This window comes from Nerophis ophidion, linkage group LG01 (assembly GCF_033978795.1).
Source record: "Nerophis ophidion isolate RoL-2023_Sa linkage group LG01, RoL_Noph_v1.0, whole genome shotgun sequence".
Classification (NCBI taxonomy): domain Eukaryota; kingdom Metazoa; phylum Chordata; class Actinopteri; order Syngnathiformes; family Syngnathidae; genus Nerophis; species Nerophis ophidion.
This window is the reverse complement of record NC_084611.1, coordinates 23,226,874-23,249,227: the sequence shown is the minus strand read 5'-3', so window position 1 is coordinate 23,249,227 and position 22,354 is coordinate 23,226,874. Positions and strand designations below refer to the sequence as shown.

Here is a 22,354-nt window from a genome sequence, read left to right as displayed (position 1 = left end):
ATTGATTGATTAAACTTTTATTAGTAGATTGCACAGTTCAGTACATATTCCGTACAATTGACCACTAAATGGTAACACCTGAATACGTTTTTCAACTTGTCTAAGTCAGGGTCCACGTAAATCTGGGGTCTCAAACTCAATTTTCCTGGGGGCCACTGGATGCAGAGTCTGGGTAATGTTGGGCCACAAGAAAATATTTCTTAATTTTTTTTTCCTCTGTGCGAATAAGACAAACCGGGGTGCCCCTGTGCTCAACAAAAAAATATTGCATCTCCCACTTTTTCTGGAATTGTCTTTGCTCATCACAAACCTTTCTCTTCACTGCAGGCTTTGAGAAAGACATGTTTGGGATTGTGGAATATATTTGTATTTAGTTGATGCACGGAGAATGTTATGTGTCATTCCGCTTTTCCTCCCTACAGCAACATGGCGGTTGGCGGATAATATCACCGGATAGAGAGCACAAAAAAAAGTGACGGCCCACGGAATGTTATCCGGTGTCATATAGAAATATATGTAGTGTTCATAGTGTGAGGCAATGCAAATTAAACAATAAAAAAAACAGGTTATCGGGGACTGTTATTACTGACGGACAGGTGTCGCGGTGTGACTGCAGCCTTGGCAACGTCTGTCGCTTCACTCATTTTCCGCTTTTCCACTAATGCAGGGGTAGGCAACCCAGAACGTTGAAAAAGCCATTTTGGACCCAAATAACCCAACGCTGTCAAGCGCCATTCATATAAAACTCGCAGACCGCACCAATATTAACTTTTATGTTATGGTGGGGGCCGCAAAATAACCTCTTGCGGGCCGTGTCTGTCTGAGACCCCTGATGTAAATCAATTCATGGTAAAATGGAAATGGAAATACTGTACAGTTGTTTTTACAGTACAAACACTGGCAGCTAAGTTGCCAGAATAAAAAAAATAACTTGTACTGTTTTTCTATTAACAATATCATGCTGTAAAAACAATGTAAATTTAACACAAAAATTCTGGCAACTAAACTGCCAGCTTTTTCTGTTAAATATGTGGTTCTCCATTTACTGTGAAATGTTAAAACAAAAAACAACTCTTTCACAGTAAAATTTTGTAAATGTAAAGTTTTTCATGTAAAATCGGCAGTTTACTTACAATTCAAATAATTATTAATAGAATCGAGAGGCACATGTATACATTATTCACTGTTACAAGTAGCCTTCTGATGGCAGCCATAACTGTGGTGTGGCCCTCAAATAAAACGAGTTTTACACACTTCCTTTCGATTTTTTTCTGGGTGGATTGCATGTTCTCCCCGTGACAACCCCATGGGTTATTATCTACACGTACTACGGCTTTCTCCCACCTCCAAAGACATGGCGATAGGCTGATTGCCAACAATAAATTGGCTCGAGTGTGTAGAATATTGTCTGTGTTGGCCCTGTGATGAGGTGGCGACTTGTCCAGCCTATCCCGAATGCAGCTGGGATAGGCTTTGGTCCCCTTACGACCCGCATAGGGGCTAGCAGTAGAAAATGGAATGAATTAAAAGACTCATCTACTGAATGGCGGGTGACAGGAAGTGTGCGCTAGAGAGCAGTTGGATAGAATAACACGTGTCATGCAGTTTATTCTTTAAAACGTTGACGTTTGTCTGGAAGTCACTTGCTGTAAGATTGTTTATAAATGAGCCTATCAGTGCCAGCAAGGCAGTTTGCTCCTTACTGGGATTACAACAGCTTCTCAAGTTCTTTTGGATTTTAGCCTGCCTGACCAAGTTTATTTTACACCAACTATTTACAGGAGCTCCCCTGCTAAAGAGATTTTTGAAAGGATTAAAAAAAACTGATGTTATGGTTGCTATTGAACTGCTTTTGTAATATAAATGAGCTTTTGTTATGTGGTGTGTATTCTTGGGGCGTGGCTTACATGGTCGGACCAGGAAGAGGGCGTGTTTTAATGCTTGGGCCTCTTTTCAAACCATGGGTACACTAAGCAGCCTCCTATCCGCTGCAAACGTGCACCTTAGCGTCATGACATTACCTGCATCACCATCATCATACTGGTATCAGAGCTTTTCAAAGACGTGTATTAAAAAGCATTATAAACTTTGAGGAACATTTAACAACATATTTTTACAGCTATGTTGCAGCTGCGTTGTGAAATGTGTGTGTGTATATATATATATGTACGTTAAAATGTACTTGTTTTATATATATTTGTGAATGCCAGCCTCTCAATGTCTGGTCCTCTTTGCCGGTTGTAGTTATGTCTCATTATCATCGTTAATGCATAACTCCACCCACTATATGCCTAACACTCTGCAGTTGAGTAACATTGTTGGCAGTGATACATGCAAACAAGATGTTCTCAAGACACACGTGTTATTTTTACCATGCTGCCAAACAAATCTCATAATCCTTTCAAAGTGATAACTTGTACATAAGTGGCACCAAGACCAGGGGTCAGATAGCTTGCATGAGGTCTGGAGTCCTGACTTGGAGACTAATACAAGTATGAGAGGATGATTTAGAGACAAAGTGGATGACTAATTTGTTAGAAAAAAATTTTGCTTATTGACTTGTCTACGTACTATCTTTTCAGTAGTATATTCCTTTGTTGACCAAACGTATTAATGCTCTCTGATCTTTATGTCATCAGTTACATCATATTATATAATGCATACTTATTATGCAGTAACAGTATTGATAGTGGAATTATAAGAAAATAAAATCACACATTAATTTTTACAAACACGTATATTTTGATCTAACGCATAAAACACACAGACCCATAGACATTTTTGCAAATATGTCATACACACTAATGGTCATACACACTGGTTATTTATGAACCACTTGATTTTTTTGAATTGCCGCTACCATGAATACTTCCCATCTGATAAGACAACAATTTTTGCTACACATGTCTTGTTTGGTGAGTGTAAACGATATCAAGGGTGTCTTACTTGTTTGGGAATAAATCCAAGGTCTTCAAGTGATGCTCTTCTTCCACCTACAGAAGTTGGTGTGTAACGAAGCAGTTCAGAGACTGAAAGCAGTAAATGTGTTTTAGGGTGGGCTGGTTGCCCTTCAGACAGGTGCTAGGTGGTGATTGGCTGGTGTGAAGCAGTAAGCTGCTGTACTACTGACAGTAGGACTTAAGTACCTAATGTGTGTGTGTGCGTGTATGCTGCCAATGAGAGAATAACACATCTTAGTCCTGAGCATGACTAATTGGATATTGACAACATTACATAACATTTGATGCATTTTCCCAAGGGTTTTTTTAATTAAATTACAATCGTTGTTCAATACATTTTCATATCATCATGAGTTGTTCACATGTCAAAGACTAAAATACTTTTCAATAACAAGCCATACAAAAAAAACATGCACATTTTCAATCGACGCTACTGTTACCATCTTGCGATGACAGTGTGGTTAGCGCGCAGGAAGCACCTTGAAGCAGCTTACCTGTGTCTCAGTCAGCAAATATTTCATCAACAGCACGCACACAAACATGGCAGCAGCGCCGCACTCACGCTGACCTACTTCCACTCACAATGTGAGATTGTGTAAACTGTGTGCATCACATCATCTCCACAAGTTAATGTGCTTTTTGTACCAGACTAAACAACAGTCCAAACACCCAATATGACAATGCTTTTCCAATTGTTTGTTCGATTGATGCTCTTTCCACTTTATGACCCATCAAAGCACTTTTATGACATCACTCCATGTGGCCATGATTCTTAATAAGGTGTATGATACCATAAAGGCAAAACAAACAGCTGGATGTTTAAAAAAAGAGGGACAATCCTTTTTATCACTGTTAAATGCTGCCATCTTTAAAGGGGCTGTTTGCAACTTCCTCAATTACTTTTTAAACCAAAAAACATAACGCGCACACCACTGGTTAGTTTGTTACCAGTAGTGGTTTACAGAACATAGATATTTGAAGTGTTTTTCCCGATGAATAATTATATTAAATAAAATCTGCTTGGGGCTTCACGGGGGCAGAGTGGCTAGTGCGTCTGCCTCACAATACAAATTTGGTTCCTGCAGTCCTGGGTTCAAATCCAGGCTCGGGATCTTTCTGTGTGGAGTTTGCATGTTCTCCCCGTGAATGCGTGGGTTCCCTCCGGGTACTCCGGCTTCCTCCCACCTCCAAAGACATGCACCTGGGGATAGGTTGATTGGCAACACTAAATTGGCCCTAGTGTGTGAATGTTGTCTGTGTATCTGTGTTGGCCCTGCGATGAGGTGGCGACTTGTCCAGGGTGTACCCCGCCTTCCGCCCGATTGTAGCTGAGATAGGCGCCAGCACCCCCCGTGACCCCAAAAGGGAATAAGCGGTAGAAAATGGATGGATGGAAAATCTGCTTGTTGGTCCGATTAATTTGTTTGCCGTGCAGGCTTATGGGACTCACTGCTGCCACATCCACACATACATGAGGGAGCATGCAGTCCCAGAGAAACAACTAACAATTTAAAGCCAGGTTATGATAGAGTACTCATTAAAAAGTGATAGCTAATGAGCCAGATGGTTATCATTAGCTGGCAGCACAAAAAGATGTGTTACAGACAGGCGTCGTCATGTGCTGGAAACGTAAGATTCCGCAATATAAAACTTAACAATTTTTAGCACCCTCTAGGCTTCTGCGTAAAGGTTGCAAACTGCCCCTCTAAGGAAACTGCAGAAAAAACGAGCCCGCTCTGCTGTTTTTAAGGAATCTGCTGCAATATTGTTAGTCAAAGGTTCCATATATTCTAAGAGAGCTTCACTGTTTTTAAGGAATTTACTGCAAAAGAAATACAAGTCAAAGATTCTCTCTATCAGTGGTCCCCAACCTTTGCACCTAGGACTGGTCTAATGTCTGTATTATTTATGTTGATCTGCCTTCCACATGTAGCAGATAAACACAACTCACTATAATGCAGAGCTAGTGGTAACCATGGGTTTTATTCTTTGTGATGAGATGGTCCCTGGCAGGTTGATGGTACACACACTATATACTAGTGATGGGTCCGGCAACACCAATGCATCGACCCATGCATCGAGCTCATAGAGCAAAACGCTGTGTCGGTGCGCGTACCACTCTTAGAAAGTCACGTGACCGATCATGAGCTGTTTTGGTCACGTGACCGATACACGACTGTGTCGCACTGGCACCTGCGCGCCAACCTGTGTTTATAAGGAAGCGCATCTGTCATCGAGATGCTGCTGCCAACAGAATCGCCGCACTTCTGTCGTTGGTCATTTGTCATTTATCGTTGTCGGAGATCATTTCCACCGTGTGGGAATATTTTGATCATATATCTGGAAAAAAGGTATTTGTGTTCATTTCCTTGTCGTTTCATCCTGTTCTCTCAAAGTTTCTAGCATTGTCCCACCCACACAAACATCCAATTGGTTACATTAAAAAGCGGTAACAAACAATCTCTTCGATAGCTCAGTAGAGTGGAGGACTGTAGTTCATGCTGAGTTACTTAGGGCACTTGTTAAAATCCAGCTCGAACCCATTACCTTTTTACCATGAAATGATTAACGTGGACCCCGATTTAAACACGTTGAAAAACTTATCGGGGTGTTACCATTTAATTGTCAATAGTACGGAATATGTACTGTACAATCTACTAATACAAGTTTCAATCAATCAGTCAATCATGTTCACATTATTTATTGACTATCTAAAAAAGATAAAAATACATTTTTATTTAGATGAAGATATGAAATAATCCTAAATGAAATACAATGACTTAGTTTATATTATTGTATATACTAGGTCTGTGCTTCTCAACCTTTTTTCAGTGATGTACCCCCTGTGAACATTTTTTTTAATTCAAGTACCCTCTAATCAGAGCAAAGCATTTTTGGTTGAAAAAAAAAAAGATAAAGAAGTAAAATAAAGCACTATATCATCAGTTTCTGATTTATGAAATTGTATAACTGCAAAAATATTGCTAATTTATAGTGGTCTTTCTTGAACTATTTGGAAAGAAAGACATAAAAACAACTAAAAATTTTGGGAAAAATAAACAAGTGATTCAATTATAAATAAAGATTTCTACACATAGAAGTAGTCATCAACTTAAAGTGCCCTCTTTGGGGATTGTAAGAGATCCATCTGGATTCATCAACTTCATTCAAAACATTTTTTCAGAAAAAAATAAATCTTTAACATCAATATTTATGGAACATGGCCACAAAAAATCTAGCTGTCAACACTGAATATTGCATTGTTGTATTTCTTTTCACAGTTTAGGAACTTACATTCATATTTTGTTGAAGTATTATTCAATTAATACATGTATAAATTATTTTTAAATTGTTGCTATTTTTAGAATATTAAAAAAAAAAAATCTTACATACCCCTTGGCATACCTTCAAGTACTCCCAGGGGTACACGTACCCCCATTTGAGAACCACTGTACTAGGTCATAAAATCAGTTTAGTTGAGTCGGTCCATAGGTTGCCTGTAGGGATTTTTAATGTCCAGCAGATGTCAGTATTTAGTGACACAGTATCAATACAGTTTAGCAATGTGTCAAAACGATACATGAAGCCTCATCAACCCATCACTACTATACACCATTAACCTGCTAGGGACTGTAGATTGCTTAATTTTTGGCCACAATCTCATACATTTACATTGTATATGTTAATTACTGTGCATTGTCCCTTGTAAGAAAAATATAACAAATGGCAACTTCCTATCAGGAGTTTTATTATACAGCTTTGATATTATTGGTGTCTAGTGGGACACGCAAAACTTCATTCAGAAAAAATTAAGTAGTCTGTAAATGATTTGTGTGGTGCGGTAGAAAATATGTCACGGACCGGCCGCGGTCCCCGGGTCAATTGTTGGAGACCACTGCTCTCCGACAGGCGCCCTCAGCTGTTTTTAGGATTAGGACACTACCAGTCCAAAATTTTCTATGATGAACCCCAATCTGTTTTTAAGGAATCTGCTACAAAAATGGTAATAAAATATTCTCTATTGTCCTGAAAATCAGCATCTTCTGCAGTACATATTTGTTTTTGGTCAGAGTTACACACTTTAGGAAGAAATAGTCCCTGTTAGGCAAACCACAAATGTCCGCTGCAGATGACCCTGGTTCTCAGCCCACTGCTGTTTTTAGGAATGTACTGCAAAAAAGCTGGTCACAGATCTTTCTTTTCGTCTGGAGTTTTCTGCTGTTTTTAGCACTCTGTTGCATAAATGTTAGTCTCTCCCACGTGTTGAACTGAGCATGCAGGCTGGGCTGATGTGCGTGAAGAGCTTAATATGTCTGCTGTAGAACCAATTCAGTCCATTTGGTTAACAGAAGCATGGAACACAGTGCATTGTGGGAGATAATTAAGGCTCCTCACCTTTTGTGTCCCCCACCTTTGTGCTTATACATGTAAAACTTTCATGTCGGGATCATGTAATCATTGCTTGTTGTGTTTTTATCAGGCACTTGACTCAAAGCATGACTTAATGCATGTGCTTAAAATGAAAAACTAGCATAAGACAATCACTCTGATGTAAAATGTCCACACACAATGTAAACCTTCACCTGGAAAGTTCCCCAGGATGGTAGTTGCTAGTTCACATACACGAGGCTGCTTCTGGCAGACAGCCCAGCTGCTTCTCTATGATGGAGCGCAGAATGTTGTACCTGCCATACAATCACACACACGTGTCAGTGGATGGGGTAGGTACAACATTAGTTTAACTCAAGAACACTTATTGTACCTTCTCCTCAGTTTTTGCACCTCTCTGTCCTCCTCTTCCTTCAGCTTGGTGACAAAGCTCTGCAAAACCGGCATCTCAAATTTGATATACTGCGCCACCTGGTGGTATGGAGGAAACGAGGCATGAGAGAGAAGAAGTGAGCCTCCTCATGGTGAGTGATGAAGGTGTTTACGTCATAGGTGACTTCTTCTCCTAGATCCTCCTCCATGAGGAACAGCTTACACACTTGCTCACATGGGCCCTGTATTATTCTCAACACCAGTGGGAAGTCGCTGCGTTTCAGCTTTGCACGCTCTGAAACACATTAGTGGCCTGTCAAGTTAAAGGTTCTAATGTGGGGAAGTATTTTTTTTACAAATTTGCATTTTTCTATGGTCATTATTACATCTTCTTTTTGCCATCACGGATACAATTCTTTGGTGGCAAATGAAATGTTGATATCTTTGATTTGACCTCCCAAGAATATCCTGCTAGAATAATACTCATCTGACAATGATCAGGTGTGATCAAGTGTGAAGTTACCTCCACTAGTATGAACGAGGTAGAGTGCAAAGTCATCGGGGCTGTTTTCAATCTTAAACTTGTTGAGAAGAACTCGTAGCACCTGAGGAGTTGTCATGCAGCTGTTGATGCGTACGTTGGTCACAGAGCCGTAAGCAGGAGTGAACACGGCTGTCTGAGTAAACAATCAGTCATCAACGATCAAATTAACTCAATCCTTTAGTTTTATTGATTTGGAGCTGTGGGCACCTTGTGGTTGTAGAAGTGTCCGTTGATGGAGAATCGATGGCGCCGGATCTTCCTCTGGTCGCTCGGGGAGCGCCGGTGGGCCCGCCTTAGAACACCGGCGTCACTTTTGGTTCTGAGCAGCTGAGCTGAGTTTTCACAGTCCTCTTCTGGATCAGTGAGACACACACAATGGGAAAGAGTCAAGAGTTACACAAGTTGTAGTTTTTACACTTTTAACAAAGACACTCACCTTCTGTGTGCTCCTCCATCACACCATTGTTCTCTGATTGCTTGTCGGGAGAGGTCACCTCCAAAGTGGGCACAGTCATGTGTGGCGTCTGTTGGCTGTCTGTGCTGTTTGGGGACCTACGGGTGACAAAATGGAATAAGAAAATCTTGACGTTTTGTCTCTTTGTCTGGACTTTGTCAGACCACAAAATGAGGTACACCCAGACAACCTAATGAGGCTGAAATAAGCATAATCATCCATTTTCTACCACTGTCCCTTTCAGGGTTGCGGGTGGTGCTGGAGCCTATCTCAGCTGCATTCGGGCAGAAGGTGTCGTACACCCTGGACAAGTCGCCAACTCATCGCAGGGCCAACACAGATAGACAGACAACATGAACACTCACATTTACACACTAGGGCCAATTTAGTGTTTCCAATCAACCTATCTCCAAGTGCATGTCTTTTGGAAGTGGGAGGAAACCAGAGTACCCAGAGGGAACCCACGCAGTCACGGGGAGAACATGCAAACTCCACACAGAAAGCTCGGACTCCACACAGAAAGATCCCGAGCCCGGGATTGAACTCAGGCACATGCCCTAACCCCCGGGGACACTGTGCTGTCCTGCACATAATATTAAAAACCCAAAAATATATTTAACTGAAGACATCTCTGACTTAGCATTATTGTTTTTATATGTTTGTAAAGACAACCATCTCCGGGTTGGGGAGGAGACCCTGCCCCAAGTGGAGGAGTTCAAGTACCTAGGAGTCTTGTTCACGAGTGGGGGAAGAGTGGATCGTGAGATCGACAGACGGATCGGTGCGGCGTCTTCAGTAATGCGGACGTTGTACCGATCTGTTGTGGTGAAGAAGGAGCTGAGCCGGAAGGCAAAGCTCTCAATTTACCGGTCGATCTACGTTCCCATCCTCACCTATGGTCATGAGCTTTGGGTCATGACCGAAAGGATAAGATCACGGGTACAAGCGGCCGAAATGAGTTTCCTCCGCCGTGTGGCGGGGCTCTCCCTTAGAGATAGGGTGAGAAGGTCTGCCATCCGGGAGGAACTCAAAGTAAAGCCGCTGCTCCTCCACATCGAGAGGAGCCAGATGAGGTGGTTCGGGCATCTGGTCAGGATGCCACCCGAACGCCTCCCTAGGGAGGTGTTTAGGGCACGTCCAACCGGTAGGAGGCCACGGGGAAGACCCAGGACACGTTGGGAAGACTATGTCTCCCGGCTGGCCTGGGAACGCCTCGAGATCCTCCGGGAAGAGCTAGACGAAGTGGCTGGGGAGAGGGAAGTCTGGGTTTCTCTGCTTAGGCTGTTGCCCCCGCGACCTGACCTCGGAGGGCGGAAGAAGATGGATGGAAAACTTTTGTTACTGTACCCAATTCAGGTGTACCTAATGAAGTGTCCATTCAGTGTACATTTGTCCCTAGCGCATCAACATTTTCGGTCAGTGTGGCGTAACCTGACCCCGTTTGCATTTCGTACCCTTGACTGTCCAGAATGCAACCTGAGTGCCAGGATGTGGAGGAAGGAGGCGGTCGTATCCGCTCATGGTCGTCCTGCATCTGAAGCCTGATTGGACGACGCAGGCCCCAAAAGATGTTCAATAGGCCTTCAACGATCAGCTCGCCCTCTTCCTGGTAGGGATCAATGAATTACATGCCATAGATAGACAGAGTCATCCAGGTTTTTCAGATCAGATGACTGCAAGGAATGTGTAACATGGGGCAACACTGTAAAAATAAGCGTGCTCACACACCTCTCTGTGTCTGAGCTGTAGATTCTGTCCTTCATAGTAAAGGTTGTACGTCTTTAGATGTGAGAGAATGGTTGCCCTGGAACAGAGATGGTTTGTGGTTACATCTCAATCTTTAGCATGTCTTTGCATCACGCAATTTTTTTTTAGCGTAGAGCAGAAAAAAGCGAGAGGCCTACTTGCTGATGAACTTGTTCTCTCCGATCTGAACCCCGTTGTGTATGTCGTCCATGGCCAGGCAGCATGAGAGGCACTGGGAGGAGAAACAAACCACAGAGTTGATCATTTTCAGCAGAGTCTTGTGATTACTCATGACCAAGCAGAAGCCAGCACAGATGTGAAGACCAGGGCAAACAACACTAGAGTGATTGCATGGTAACTATTTCCTCTGAGAGGCAAATTAACACTTTGGAATCCAGCCTACACACAAATGTATTGGCTTTCACTTTCTTTATGTCTTTCTTTGTGTAGAAAGAAGCTTCTGTGAGGGGAAAACAGGTGCAGGACACATGCGCAACCCGCTGAGCGAAGCCAAAGTCCTAGCAGCTGCTGCTACATGGACATAAGCATCCATCACATGAAGTAAGAACAATATGTGAAAGAGTAAGGCTTCATGGTGTTTATTTGGCTACATGCTAAACACATTCAGATAAAATGAGAAAGTAAAGAAGCGGAAATCTGGCTTAAGCATTTGCCAAAAGGGTGAAATATTTTAAGTGTTTTTCCAGTACTGAGTTCATACAAAAAGTCTTAACTGCTGTCACGTAAGTAGCAAAGGATGATTTCACCAGATGTTGAGTTTATGCTTTTCATTTGAATCCCCAAACATAACACTTGCTTTTATTCACCATCAGTTGAGGAGCTTGTTGATAGCATGAAGCATTTAGCAGACAAAAGGAGCTTGATTACTTTCAACACGTGGCCAACAAATGCAACATGCGTGTTTGTGTGCCATGATAGTCAACAATGTCTTGATGAGGACTGTGTGGAAGTAGTGATTCTGTTAAGAGCCATTTCAGTATTCCATTTTGTTGAAATGTTCTACTTCCTTTTTTTGTTAACCTTCCCTTCTGTTTGATTGGAATCTCAGACAGTATGGAGAAGTTTTTTGTGAACAAAGGACTTTGACTTGGTGTTGTGCATTCAAGCCCTGATGTTAAAAGATTCAAGGAATGAGGTGCATTATGGGTGGGAAGTGTGTTATTTTGCTCACAAACAGCGAGGAAAAACACAACATGGCCTCCATGGTTAGTGCAAGAGAACTAGACAAAAAGGGATTGTAGTGCATCCTGTAAATGGACATCAATTGGGATTCAAAGACACTGATTATTTGTAGTTCATAGACAGCAGATAAATACATAAGTAACAAATACACCATTAAACTGTACATACCAGCAAGTATGATTAGCGTTGTCATCCAGTGTGTGTTTCAAATGTGCAACAAGCAAAGAGATGAGAGTCTGGCGTATGAAGAAAGCTCTTTGCTTCCGCTGTATCACTTCCTCCTTTGCTCGAAACTGATACACGGCCAAGACTTCCTCAATCCATGTCGACACAGATTAATTAGTACCCACACCCACCGAGAGTTAAGCATCAGCACTGCCATCAGCTGCCCCTGCAATATTATCTGAGCCTGTAAATATTACAAACATTGTCCAGTTATTTTGATTGGATGAAATATTAAACAGTAATCAGCCGAATTCTATCCATATTTCCATAGGTTGTGTATGTCACGTCTGTCTATCTCAAAAGCTGATGATCATTAAAATGCTCCTTTATGCTTTATTTAGAAAAACATGATTTACCTGTCATTCATATACATACATAATATATATATATATATATATATATATATATATATATATATATATATATCTATATCTATATATATATATATATATATACATTAGGGCTGGGCAACGATTAAAATTTTTAATCGAAGTTAATCGCACTATTTCTCTGATTAATCGTGATTAACTGCATTGCATACGCAAAGCCCAATAATGAATTCAAAAGTAGTGTTTAGAGCACCTTTATTGGAATATTCCCCCACATGAACAAAAGCGCCAAAACATTTGTTGTGCAAACACAATTTAAATCAGTCCTTGTTAAACAGTAGCAGTTAAATAGCATATTTTATGAAAATCAACTTAAAAAATGTAAATACAAACATTTAAACTTATTACTACCACTGCCAGGGTATTTAAGTTATCCTGTTTGTTATGGAAAATAAATATAATCTACATACAAATCTCTGAGCCACAATCATAACATCTGAACAGGCAATTTCTGAGGTAACAGCAGAAACATTTTTTTTATCAGGGATCTTATGTTTAAAAAACCTATATTATAGGTAGTGGGCTGTTTTAGGAAATTTTTGATCAAATTATCCGTAGTACCAATATTAATAATGTTGTGTTTATTCTGCGTAGTGCACTTAAAATAATTATGACCATATCTAGGAATTGATATGATGGGAATTTTCCGATTGTTTGCTTGGTGCTTTGATAAACTGAACGCATATACATGGTACTATATTGTGATGTTATGAGCCAGGGAATAAAGAACTACCCTACCCAGCATGCAACAGGAGTGACGAGCATGCGCGGTAGCCCGGTATAGGTTGTGTCGCCATGACGGCATCTTGTATGTTGTGATATGCACGCTCTGAAAGCAAACGTTAAGAACTCAGCCAACACTCCTCGTCTGCATTATTCATAAATAGACAGACAACACATATACTCCGCTGCTTCACAGGCCGCTGGATGTAGACGGCAAAGTATTCCCATGCTAGCTAGCCGGTCTAGCAAGCACGCGTCATTCAGTCCAAAACGGCCCAATCTATCCACATTCAGAATTGTCTGGCGGTCGTAAGTGATCCCTGAGTGACCACGCTGTAAGCCAGCCATGAAATTTGCAGAATTGTCCGGTATTTTTGCCAAATGTTCCATCTTTACCAAGAGCCCCTCGACGCCGGGCGACGCCATCTTGTTAAGAAAAGGCGTTAACAAAATAAAAGCATGTAAACAACATATGCAAATGTGCGATAAAATAATTGTCGGCGTTAATAGATTGATGAGTCAACTCATAACGCATTAATTTGCCCACCCCTAATATATATATAAACACACACACACACACACACACACACACACACACACACACACACACACACACACACACACACACACACACGCACACACACGCACACACACGCACACAGTGGGGCAGAAAAAAGTATTTAGTCAGCCACTGATTGTGCAAGTTCTCCCACTTAAAATGACAAAGGTCTGTAATTTTCATGATGTTTCCACCCCCATGCTTCACAGTAGGTGTGGTGTTCTTGGGATGCAACTCAGTATTCTTCTTCCTCCAAACACAACGAATTGAGTTTATACCAAAAAGTTATATTTTGGTTTCATCTGACCACATTACATTCTCCCAATCCTGTGCTGTATCATTCAAGCATCCATTTTGGTATAAACTCAACTTGCCGTGTTTGGAAGAAGAAGAATACTGAGTTGCATGGGGGTGGAAACATCCTGCTTTGGGGCTGTTTTTCTGCTAAGGGGACAGGACGATTGAGCCGTGTTAAGGAAAGAATGAATGGGGCCATGTATCGTGAGATTTTGAGCCAAAACCTTCCATCAGTGAGAGCTTTGAATGGTTGACCAAATACTTATTTTCCACCATGATTTACAAATAAATTCTTTGAAATTCCTACAATGTGAATTCCTGGATTGTTTTTCCACATTCTGTCTCTCACAGTTGAAGTGTACCTATGATGAAAATTACAGACCTCTGTCATCATTTTAAGTGGGAGAACTTGCACAATCGGTTGCTGACTAAATGCTTTTTTGCCCCACTGTATATGTGTGTATATACACTAATGTGTATATGTGTATATATGTATATGAATGTACGTGTGTATATATGTATGTTAATGTGCATATGTATATTTGTGTGTTTATATGTGTATTAATGTTTGTATATATACTGTATATATATGTATGTATAAATGTGTGTGTATATATGTGTATATATGTATGTATATATATGTATGAATATACGTGTATTTATATGTATGTTAATGTGTATATGTATATATATACTGTATATCCGTATATGCATACAAATTTGTATATGTGTATATATATATATATACTGTATATAAATGTGTATATAAATATATACTGTATATAAAAGTGTATATGTAAATATGTGTCTATGTAAACATGTGTCTATATATACACACAAATATATATGTATACATATATTTACACAAACATACATATATGTATATATATGGGTGAGTGTATATATGTATATATATATATATATATATATACACACATATATATAAATCTGTGTGTGTGTATATATATGTGTGTGTATATATATATATATACATATATATATATATATATATATATAAATCTGTGTGTGTGTGTGTGTGTATATATATATATTAGGGCAGCGAATCTTTGGGTGTCCCATGATTAGATTCAATATCGATTTTTGGGGTCGCGATTCGATTATAAATCGATTTTTTTGAATCAACGCAATTCTCGATTCAAAAATTATATTTTTCTGATTCAAAACAATTCTGTATTCATTCAATACATAGGATTTCAGCAGGATCTACCCCAGTCTGCTGACATGCTAGCAGAGTAGATTAAAAAAAAAAGCTTTTATAATTGTAAAGGAAATTTTTTTATCAACTGATTGCAATAATTTCAATTTGTTTTAACTATTAAACGAACCAAAGATATGACTTATTTTATTTTTGTGAAAACATTGGACACAGTGTGTTGTCGAGCTTATGAGATGCGATGCAAGTGTAAGCCACTGTGACACTATTGTTCTTTTTTTATATAAATGTCTAATGATAATGTCAATGAGGGATTTTTAATCACTGCTATGCTTAAATTATAACTAATATTGATACTGTTGTTGATAATATTCATTTTTGTTTTACTACTTTTGGTTTGTTCTGTGTTCTGTTTGTGTCTCCTCAATTGCTCTGTTTATTGCAGTTCTGAGTGTTGCTGGGTCAGGTTTGGTTTTGGAATTGGATTGCATTGTTATGGTATTGCTGTGTATTGGTTTGTTGGATAAAAAAAAAAATCAAAAAAATCAAAATGAGAATCAATTTTGAATCACACAACTTGGGAATCGCGATTCATATTCGAATTGATTTTTCCCGCACCCCTAATATATATATATATATATACACATACATACATACACACACACACGTACAATGATTTGCAAATCTTTTTCAACTTATATTCAATTAACTTGACTGCAAAGACAAGATATTTAATGTTGAAACTGACAAAACCTTTTTTTTTTTTTGCAAATAATCATTAACTTAGAATTTAATGGCAGCAACACATTGCAAAAAAGTTGGCACAGGGGATTTTTTTACCACTGTGTTACATGGCCTTTCCTTTTAACAACACTTCGTAAACATTTGGGAACTGAGAATATATTTTTAAGCTTTTCAGGTGGAATTCTTTCCCATCCTTGCTTGATGTACAGCTTTCAAAGGGGGGACGGAGTGGCGCCATTGGGAGAGTGGCTGTGCCAGCAACCTGAGGGTTCCTGGTTCAATCCCCACCTTCTACCATCCTTGTCACGTCCGTTGTGTCCTTGAGCAAGGCACTTCACCCTTGCTCCCGATGGGTCCTGGTTAGCGCTTTGCATGGCAGCTTCCGCCATCAGTGTGTGAATGTGTGTGTGAATGGGTGAATGTGGAAATAGTGTCAAAGCGCTTTGAGTTCCTTAAAAAGGTAGAAAAGCTTATAAAAGTATAATCCATTATCCATAAATCAGAAAATAGAAAAGTGCTATACAAGTACAACACATTTACCATTTCCTTAAGTTGTTCAACAGTCCGGGGTCTTCGTTGTCATATTTTAGGCTTCGTATTGCGCGACACATTTTCAATGTGCAATTATTATTAACATGGGGGAGCGGCCACATACTGAATATTGCGATAAACAATTAGCTGCTAGCGTATCAGCGGGGTGGGGGGACTAAAAATAAATACATTTTAAGTAATGTTTTTAAAAATGTAAATCCCATAAGGGTGTTGTACTAAAGTATGCAGAGATGAGATGTGTCAGTATCAACATATTACTTTAAATACATTTTTGGTAGCAGCAAAGATACAAGGTAGATTTTAGCTTTGTAAAGGGTATTTCAACAAGTAAACTGTACACTAGGTACTTGATTGCGATATATGTAATGCTCGTAAGTAGGGCTAGGCGACATGGCCTTTTATAAACATCTCACTATTTTTAGGCTATGTCACGATTCGCGATATACATTCAAGAAAATAAGTATTTGAACACCCTGCTATTTTGCAAGTTCTCCCACTTAGAAATCATGGAGGGGTCTGAAATTGTCACGGTAGGTGCATGTCCACTGTATGAGAGATAACCTAAAAAGAAAAATTCAGAAATCAAAATCTGATTTTTTAACAATTTATTTGTGTGATACAACTAAAAATAAGTATTTGAACACCTGTCTATCAGCTAGAATTCTGACCCTCAAAGACCTGTTAGTCCGGCTTTAAAAGTCCTCCTCCACTCCACTGTATTATCCTGAATCAGATGCACCTGTGTGAGGTTGTTAGCTGCATGCATATATATATGTATATATATATATATATATATATATATATATATATATATATATATATATATATATATATATATATATATATATATATATAATATAATATAATAGGGACGGCGTGGTGCAGTGGAAGAGTGGCCGTGCGCAACCCGAGGGTCCCTGGTTTAATCCCCACCTAGTACCAACCTCGTCACGTCCTTTGTGTCCTGAGCAAGACACTTTACCCTTGCTCCTGATGGATGGTTAGCGCCTTGCATGGCAGCTCCCTCCATCAGTGTGTGAATGTGTGTATGAATGGGTAAATGTGGAAGTAGTGTCAAAGCGCTTTGAGTACCTTGAAGGTAGAAAAGCGCTATACAAGTGCAACCCATGTATCATTTATTTTATCATAAAGACACCTGTCCACCCCATACAATCATGAAGACCCAAACATTCAGCATGGCTAAGAGCAAAGAGCTGTCCAAAGACAACAGAGACACAATTGTACAACTCCACAAGAATGGAAAGGGCTATGGAGAAATTGCCAAGCAGCTCGGTAAAATAAGGTCCACTGTTGGAGCAATCATTAGAAAATGGAAGAAGCTAAACATGACGATCAATCTCAATCGGAGTGGAGCCCCATGCAATATATCCCCTTGTGGGGTCTCAATGATGCTTAGAAAGGTGAGGAATCAGCCCAGCACTACACGGCAGGACTTGGTCAATGACTTGAAAAGAGCTGAGACCACAGTTTCCATGGTCAATGTTGGTAATACACTAAGACGTCATGGTTTGAAATCATGCATGGCACGGAAGGTTCCCCTGCTTAAACCAGCACATGTTAAGGCCTGTCTTAAGTTTGCCAATGACCATTTGGATCATCCAGAGGAGTCGTGGGAGAAAGTTTTGTGGACATATGAGACCAAAATTGACCTTTTTGGTCAGAATTCCACTATGCGTGTTTGGAGGAAGAAGAATGATGCATACCATCCCAAGAACACCATCCCTACTGTGAAGCATGGGGGTGATTTTTCTGCTCATGGGACAGGACGACTGTACTGTATTAAGGAGAGGATGACTGCAGCCATGTATTGTGAGATTTTGGCCAAGAACCTCATTCCCTCAGTCAGATCATTGAAGAGGAGTCGTGGCTGGATCTTCCAACATGACAATGACCCAAAGCACACAGCCAGGAAAACCAAGAAGTGGCTTCGTAAGAACCATATCAAGGTTCTGGAGTGGACTTGCCAGTCTCCAGACCTAAATCCAATTGAAAATCTTTGGAGGGAGCTGAAAGTTAGTGTTACTCAGCGACAGCCCAGAAACCTGACTGATCTATAGAAGATCTGTGTGGAGGAGTGGGCCAAAATCCCTCCTGCAGTCTGTGCAAACCTGGTGAAGAACTACAGGAAACGTTTGTTCTCTGTAATTGCAAACAAAGGCTACTCTACCAAATATTAATGTTGGTGATCAAATACTTATTTTCAGCTGTATCACACAATACGTTGTTAAAAAATCATAGATTGTGATTTCTGGATTTTTCTTTACAGGTTATCCATCATACAGTGAACATGCACCTACTGTGAAAATTTCAGACCCCTCCATGATTTCTAAGTGGGAGAACTTGCAAAATAGTGTTCAAATATTTATTTTCGTCACTGTATATTTCAATATTTTGCCTTAGCCTTGAATGAACATTTGATACATAAAATCACACCTGTATGATGATTCTATGTGTCTACATTAAAACATTCTTGTTCATACTGCATTAATATATGCTCATTTTAAACATTCATGCAGAGAGGGAAATCGCAACTAAGTCAATTTACCAAAACTATTTATTAAACAGTTATAAAGCAGTGGCACACACATTCATGTCATTTCAAAACAGAAAGTGCAAGATTGTCAGAGACATTTTAAAACAAGCTATTAGTGCACTTATGTCTCTGTGAGAAGGAGAGACAAGGAAGAGTGAGAAGAGCCTGTAGTGTAATGTCCGCAGCTAAAAGAAAGTGCGTGAGAACGTATACTCGAATATCACGATATAGTCATTTTCTATATCGCATAGAGACAAACCTGCGATATATTGAGTATATTTGATACCTCCGCTTGGGATGGTTTCCTGTTGGCTCCACTATGGACGGGACTCTCGCTACTGTGTCGGATCCACTTTGGACTGGACTCTCACGGTTGTGTTGGATCCACTATGGGTTGAACTTTCACATTATCATGTTAGACCCGCTCGACATCCATTGCTTTCGCTCCCCTGGGGGTGGGGTTGCCCACATATGCGGTCCTCTCCAAGGTTTCTCATAGTCATCATTGTCACTGTTACCGACGTCCCACTGGGGTGAGTTTTCCTTGCCCTTATGTGGGCTCTACCGAGGATGTCGTTGTGGTTTGTGCAGCCCTTTGAGACACTAGTGATTTAGGGCTATATAAATAAACATTAATTGATTGATTGATTATCACCCAGCCCTACTCATAAGGGTATTCTAGTAAAATATGCGTGTGTAAATATCGAAATATTACATTAAATCCCTTTCTGTCAGGCAATATTACATTTAATGAAAATTTTACATAAATACATATATCCAAACACTTCATAAATATTTATTATGTGCACGAAGAACTAACAGTTACAATTGTATGTATCTTCCGAACAAGAAAGAGGTTTTCTCACATAAACATCGGACAAACAACAGTCCTTTGAATCTCATTAATACTACAGAAAATGTAAACTGTCATTTTCCGGACATGATAAAGGCTTAAATAATGTCAAACACGTAGCATTACAATGCACATGAAGACAAAATGTTTGTCTCACACGTAGTAATCCGCAGTGGACAGATGAAGCCAAGCAATGCAGCTTTAGCAAGCGGTGCGCGCTCCCGCAAAAGAAATGCATTTTTGGCAGGCAATCACGTTTTGGCACAACACTGGGTCATATTGCCGTCCCCGTTTATTGCGTTTTTTATTGGTCGACTTCAAAGTAATGAACTTTCAGGTACAATTTCCTAAATTTTGATTCGCCAAAAGTTTTATCAATCACAAACACTGCATTTCGGTATTAGGACTCCCATGTGTTATCGTTTTCGTCATGCCGAGCGATAAACCTAAAAAGCGAAGCTTCAATGAAAAGTAGCTTGAAGAGACCCTTGTTAGCAAATGGCTCACTTATGAAGATGGAAAGATGTTTTGCACACCATGTTAACAGGGTAAGAAATACAACACCTTTACGACCGGGTGCACTGATTTTTAAAGATCCAGCCTCACCAGGCACCAAGAAACAAGCTTTTTTGTACCTCTAAAATGAGCAGAGGAGGCATGTAAAAACAGCGTTATTAGTCAGCTGCAGACCGAATACATTTACAAATGCATAAAATTGTGTTTTTGTTTGTATTTTTTTTAAATGAATTAATTAATGTTTATGGCAACCTTTTTCCAAAACACCATATAGGATGTGAGAAATAACAGGATAATCCATACATTTATCATCCATCCATCCATCCATCTTCTTCCGCTTATCCGAGGTTGGGTCGCGGGGGCAACAGCCTAAGCAGGGAAACCCAGACTTCCCTCTCCCTAGCCACTTCATCTAGCTCTTCCCGGGGGATCCCGAGGTGTTCCCAGGCCAGCCGGGAGACGTAGTCTTCCCAACGTGTCCTGGGTCTTCCCCGTGGCCTCCTACTGGTTGGACGTGCCCTAAGCACCTCCCTAGGGAGGCGTTCGGGTGGCATCCTGACCAGATGCCCGAACCACCTCATCTGGCTCCTCTCGATTTTCAAAATGGTTACAAAAAAATGGGACACCAAATATTTACTGTGGGACCCTATTTTGAAAATTTTTAGCGACTCTGGGGGAGTCCAGGCATCACTGGACTCCCACAGAACACTCCAGACTTTGCGGTGTACATTTTGTCTCTGGTAAGTGAACACAGCTAGTAGTGTTAGCTTCATTTCCAACCTTTTTTGACTAATTATAATAGATTGATTGATTGAAGAATTTATTAGAAGTTTGCATAGGATCAGGTAGAGTTTCATGACTGTACAGATTGACTGGTACAAGGTCAACTAAAAAGGAGTCACCCCAAGAAAGCATTACGTCGTGTTTATTTTAAAAAAAGTTTCCTGCATGTCAGAGAAATGTTTGTGTTTTAGCGTTGCAGATATGGCAGGCAAAATCAGCCACTACTTTAAAAAGCGATCTCGTGAGGAGAAAAATCAAGAGTCCGGGTGAAACAGAGCATACAAGTTAACATAGGCAGTTAAAATGTAATAATTTATGGTGGTGACAGCATGTAGACATTTTTGTCCACAGCGCTTGAAGGCTGCCTCAAAATCATCTATGAGTGTTACAAGTAAAAGTGACCCCACAACACAAGCTATGAGTCCATCATTCTCTTATGCAAGTGATTAGGCCACGGGTATCAAACTCAAGACCCGGGGGCCCGCAACATTTTATCTGGCCTGCAAGCACCTAGAAATGATATGTGTCAATAAAGTACTTAACATTTTCTCAGTAAATGTAATGATTTTTTAAAATTTTGGCAGAAAAAATATATGTACTGCTTGAAATTGCATGCCTTTTAAAATTGAATAGTATCCACTATTGCAACAAATATTACAGTATATTATACTTTCCAAAAATGTTTTGTCTAAATAAAAATACTTAAATATATGCTTGACTTATGATTTTACAGCAAACTACCCATCAAATTAATAAAACTTACAGTACATTTTACGGTGTTCTTTACAGCATATTGAAAAAAGCAAAAACAATTTAAGTTAAAATTATGGCGCATGGTCAGGATTATATCCCCTCTGCCTCAATTTGAGTCAGGAAAAACCCTGATGTCAGCTGCCTATCGAGTTTCACTCGAAAGTAAGTTGGTTTGGGTTGTATGGCAATGATGATTACTGTGAGCTGGCAGCAGCCCTCCTAAGTGTTGAGGTGGAAGACTCTAGAAGTTGTTTTCGCAACGCTCAGCTTAAGTCTCCACCTTTTCAGTTACGCTGCTATTTTGAGTTATGTCTGAGGTTAGCATCCTCCACTGTCGTCCAGTTTTTGTCTGAGTGAAGGAGGGCAACATTGTCGGTGTATCCGTGCTACCTTGATGTTGTATAAGGCAGGTCACAGATAGGTCGAAGAGCAAGTGGGCCAGTACAGAGCCTTGAGAGACTCCATTTCTGTGGTGCTGTAGGCGGTTAGCTTGTATGTCACTTACTTTCAGAATTAAACTACGGTTTGAGAGGATGTTACACATGAACCATACTAAGTGGTGCT

General features: G+C 40.0%; 1 protein-coding gene and 1 long non-coding RNA gene across 4 annotated transcripts in view; one reads left to right on the top strand and one right to left on the bottom strand.

Moving 5' to 3' along the window:
- The window catches only part of rassf2a (Ras association domain family member 2a), a 32,593-nt gene that overhangs the window by 3,905 nt on the left and 6,334 nt on the right, over positions 1–22,354 (bottom strand). Inside the window, exons 2-11 of one of the 3 annotated variants that reach the window (XR_009806559.1) lie at positions 10,624–10,697; positions 10,448–10,523; positions 10,174–10,325; positions 8,702–8,817; positions 8,473–8,618; positions 8,245–8,398; positions 7,895–8,016; positions 7,723–7,820; positions 7,544–7,645; positions 2,947–3,029 (exon numbers count right to left, since the gene is read on the bottom strand). Coding sequence is in view for 1 of the 3 variants with exons in the window: in XM_061898756.1 (XP_061754740.1) it covers positions 7,576–7,645; positions 7,723–7,820; positions 7,895–8,016; positions 8,245–8,398; positions 8,473–8,618; positions 8,702–8,817; positions 10,174–10,325; positions 10,448–10,523; positions 10,624–10,676 (987 nt within the window). In the remaining 2 variants the exon portion in view is untranslated. Of the gene's footprint in view, positions 1–2,946; positions 7,646–7,722; positions 7,821–7,894; positions 8,017–8,244; positions 8,399–8,472; positions 8,619–8,701; positions 8,818–10,173; positions 10,326–10,447; positions 10,524–10,623; positions 10,698–11,836; positions 11,964–22,354 lie in introns of those variants that run through there. The other 2 variants (XR_009806557.1, XM_061898756.1) reach the window with 2 other exon arrangements.
- The window catches only part of LOC133551738 (uncharacterized), a 39,340-nt gene continuing 26,815 nt past the window's right edge, over positions 9,830–22,354 (top strand). The window contains exons 1-3 of the long non-coding RNA XR_009806560.1: positions 9,830–10,328; positions 10,683–10,819; positions 10,916–11,026. This is a non-coding gene — a long non-coding RNA (uncharacterized LOC133551738). The remainder of the gene's footprint in view (positions 10,329–10,682; positions 10,820–10,915; positions 11,027–22,354) is intronic.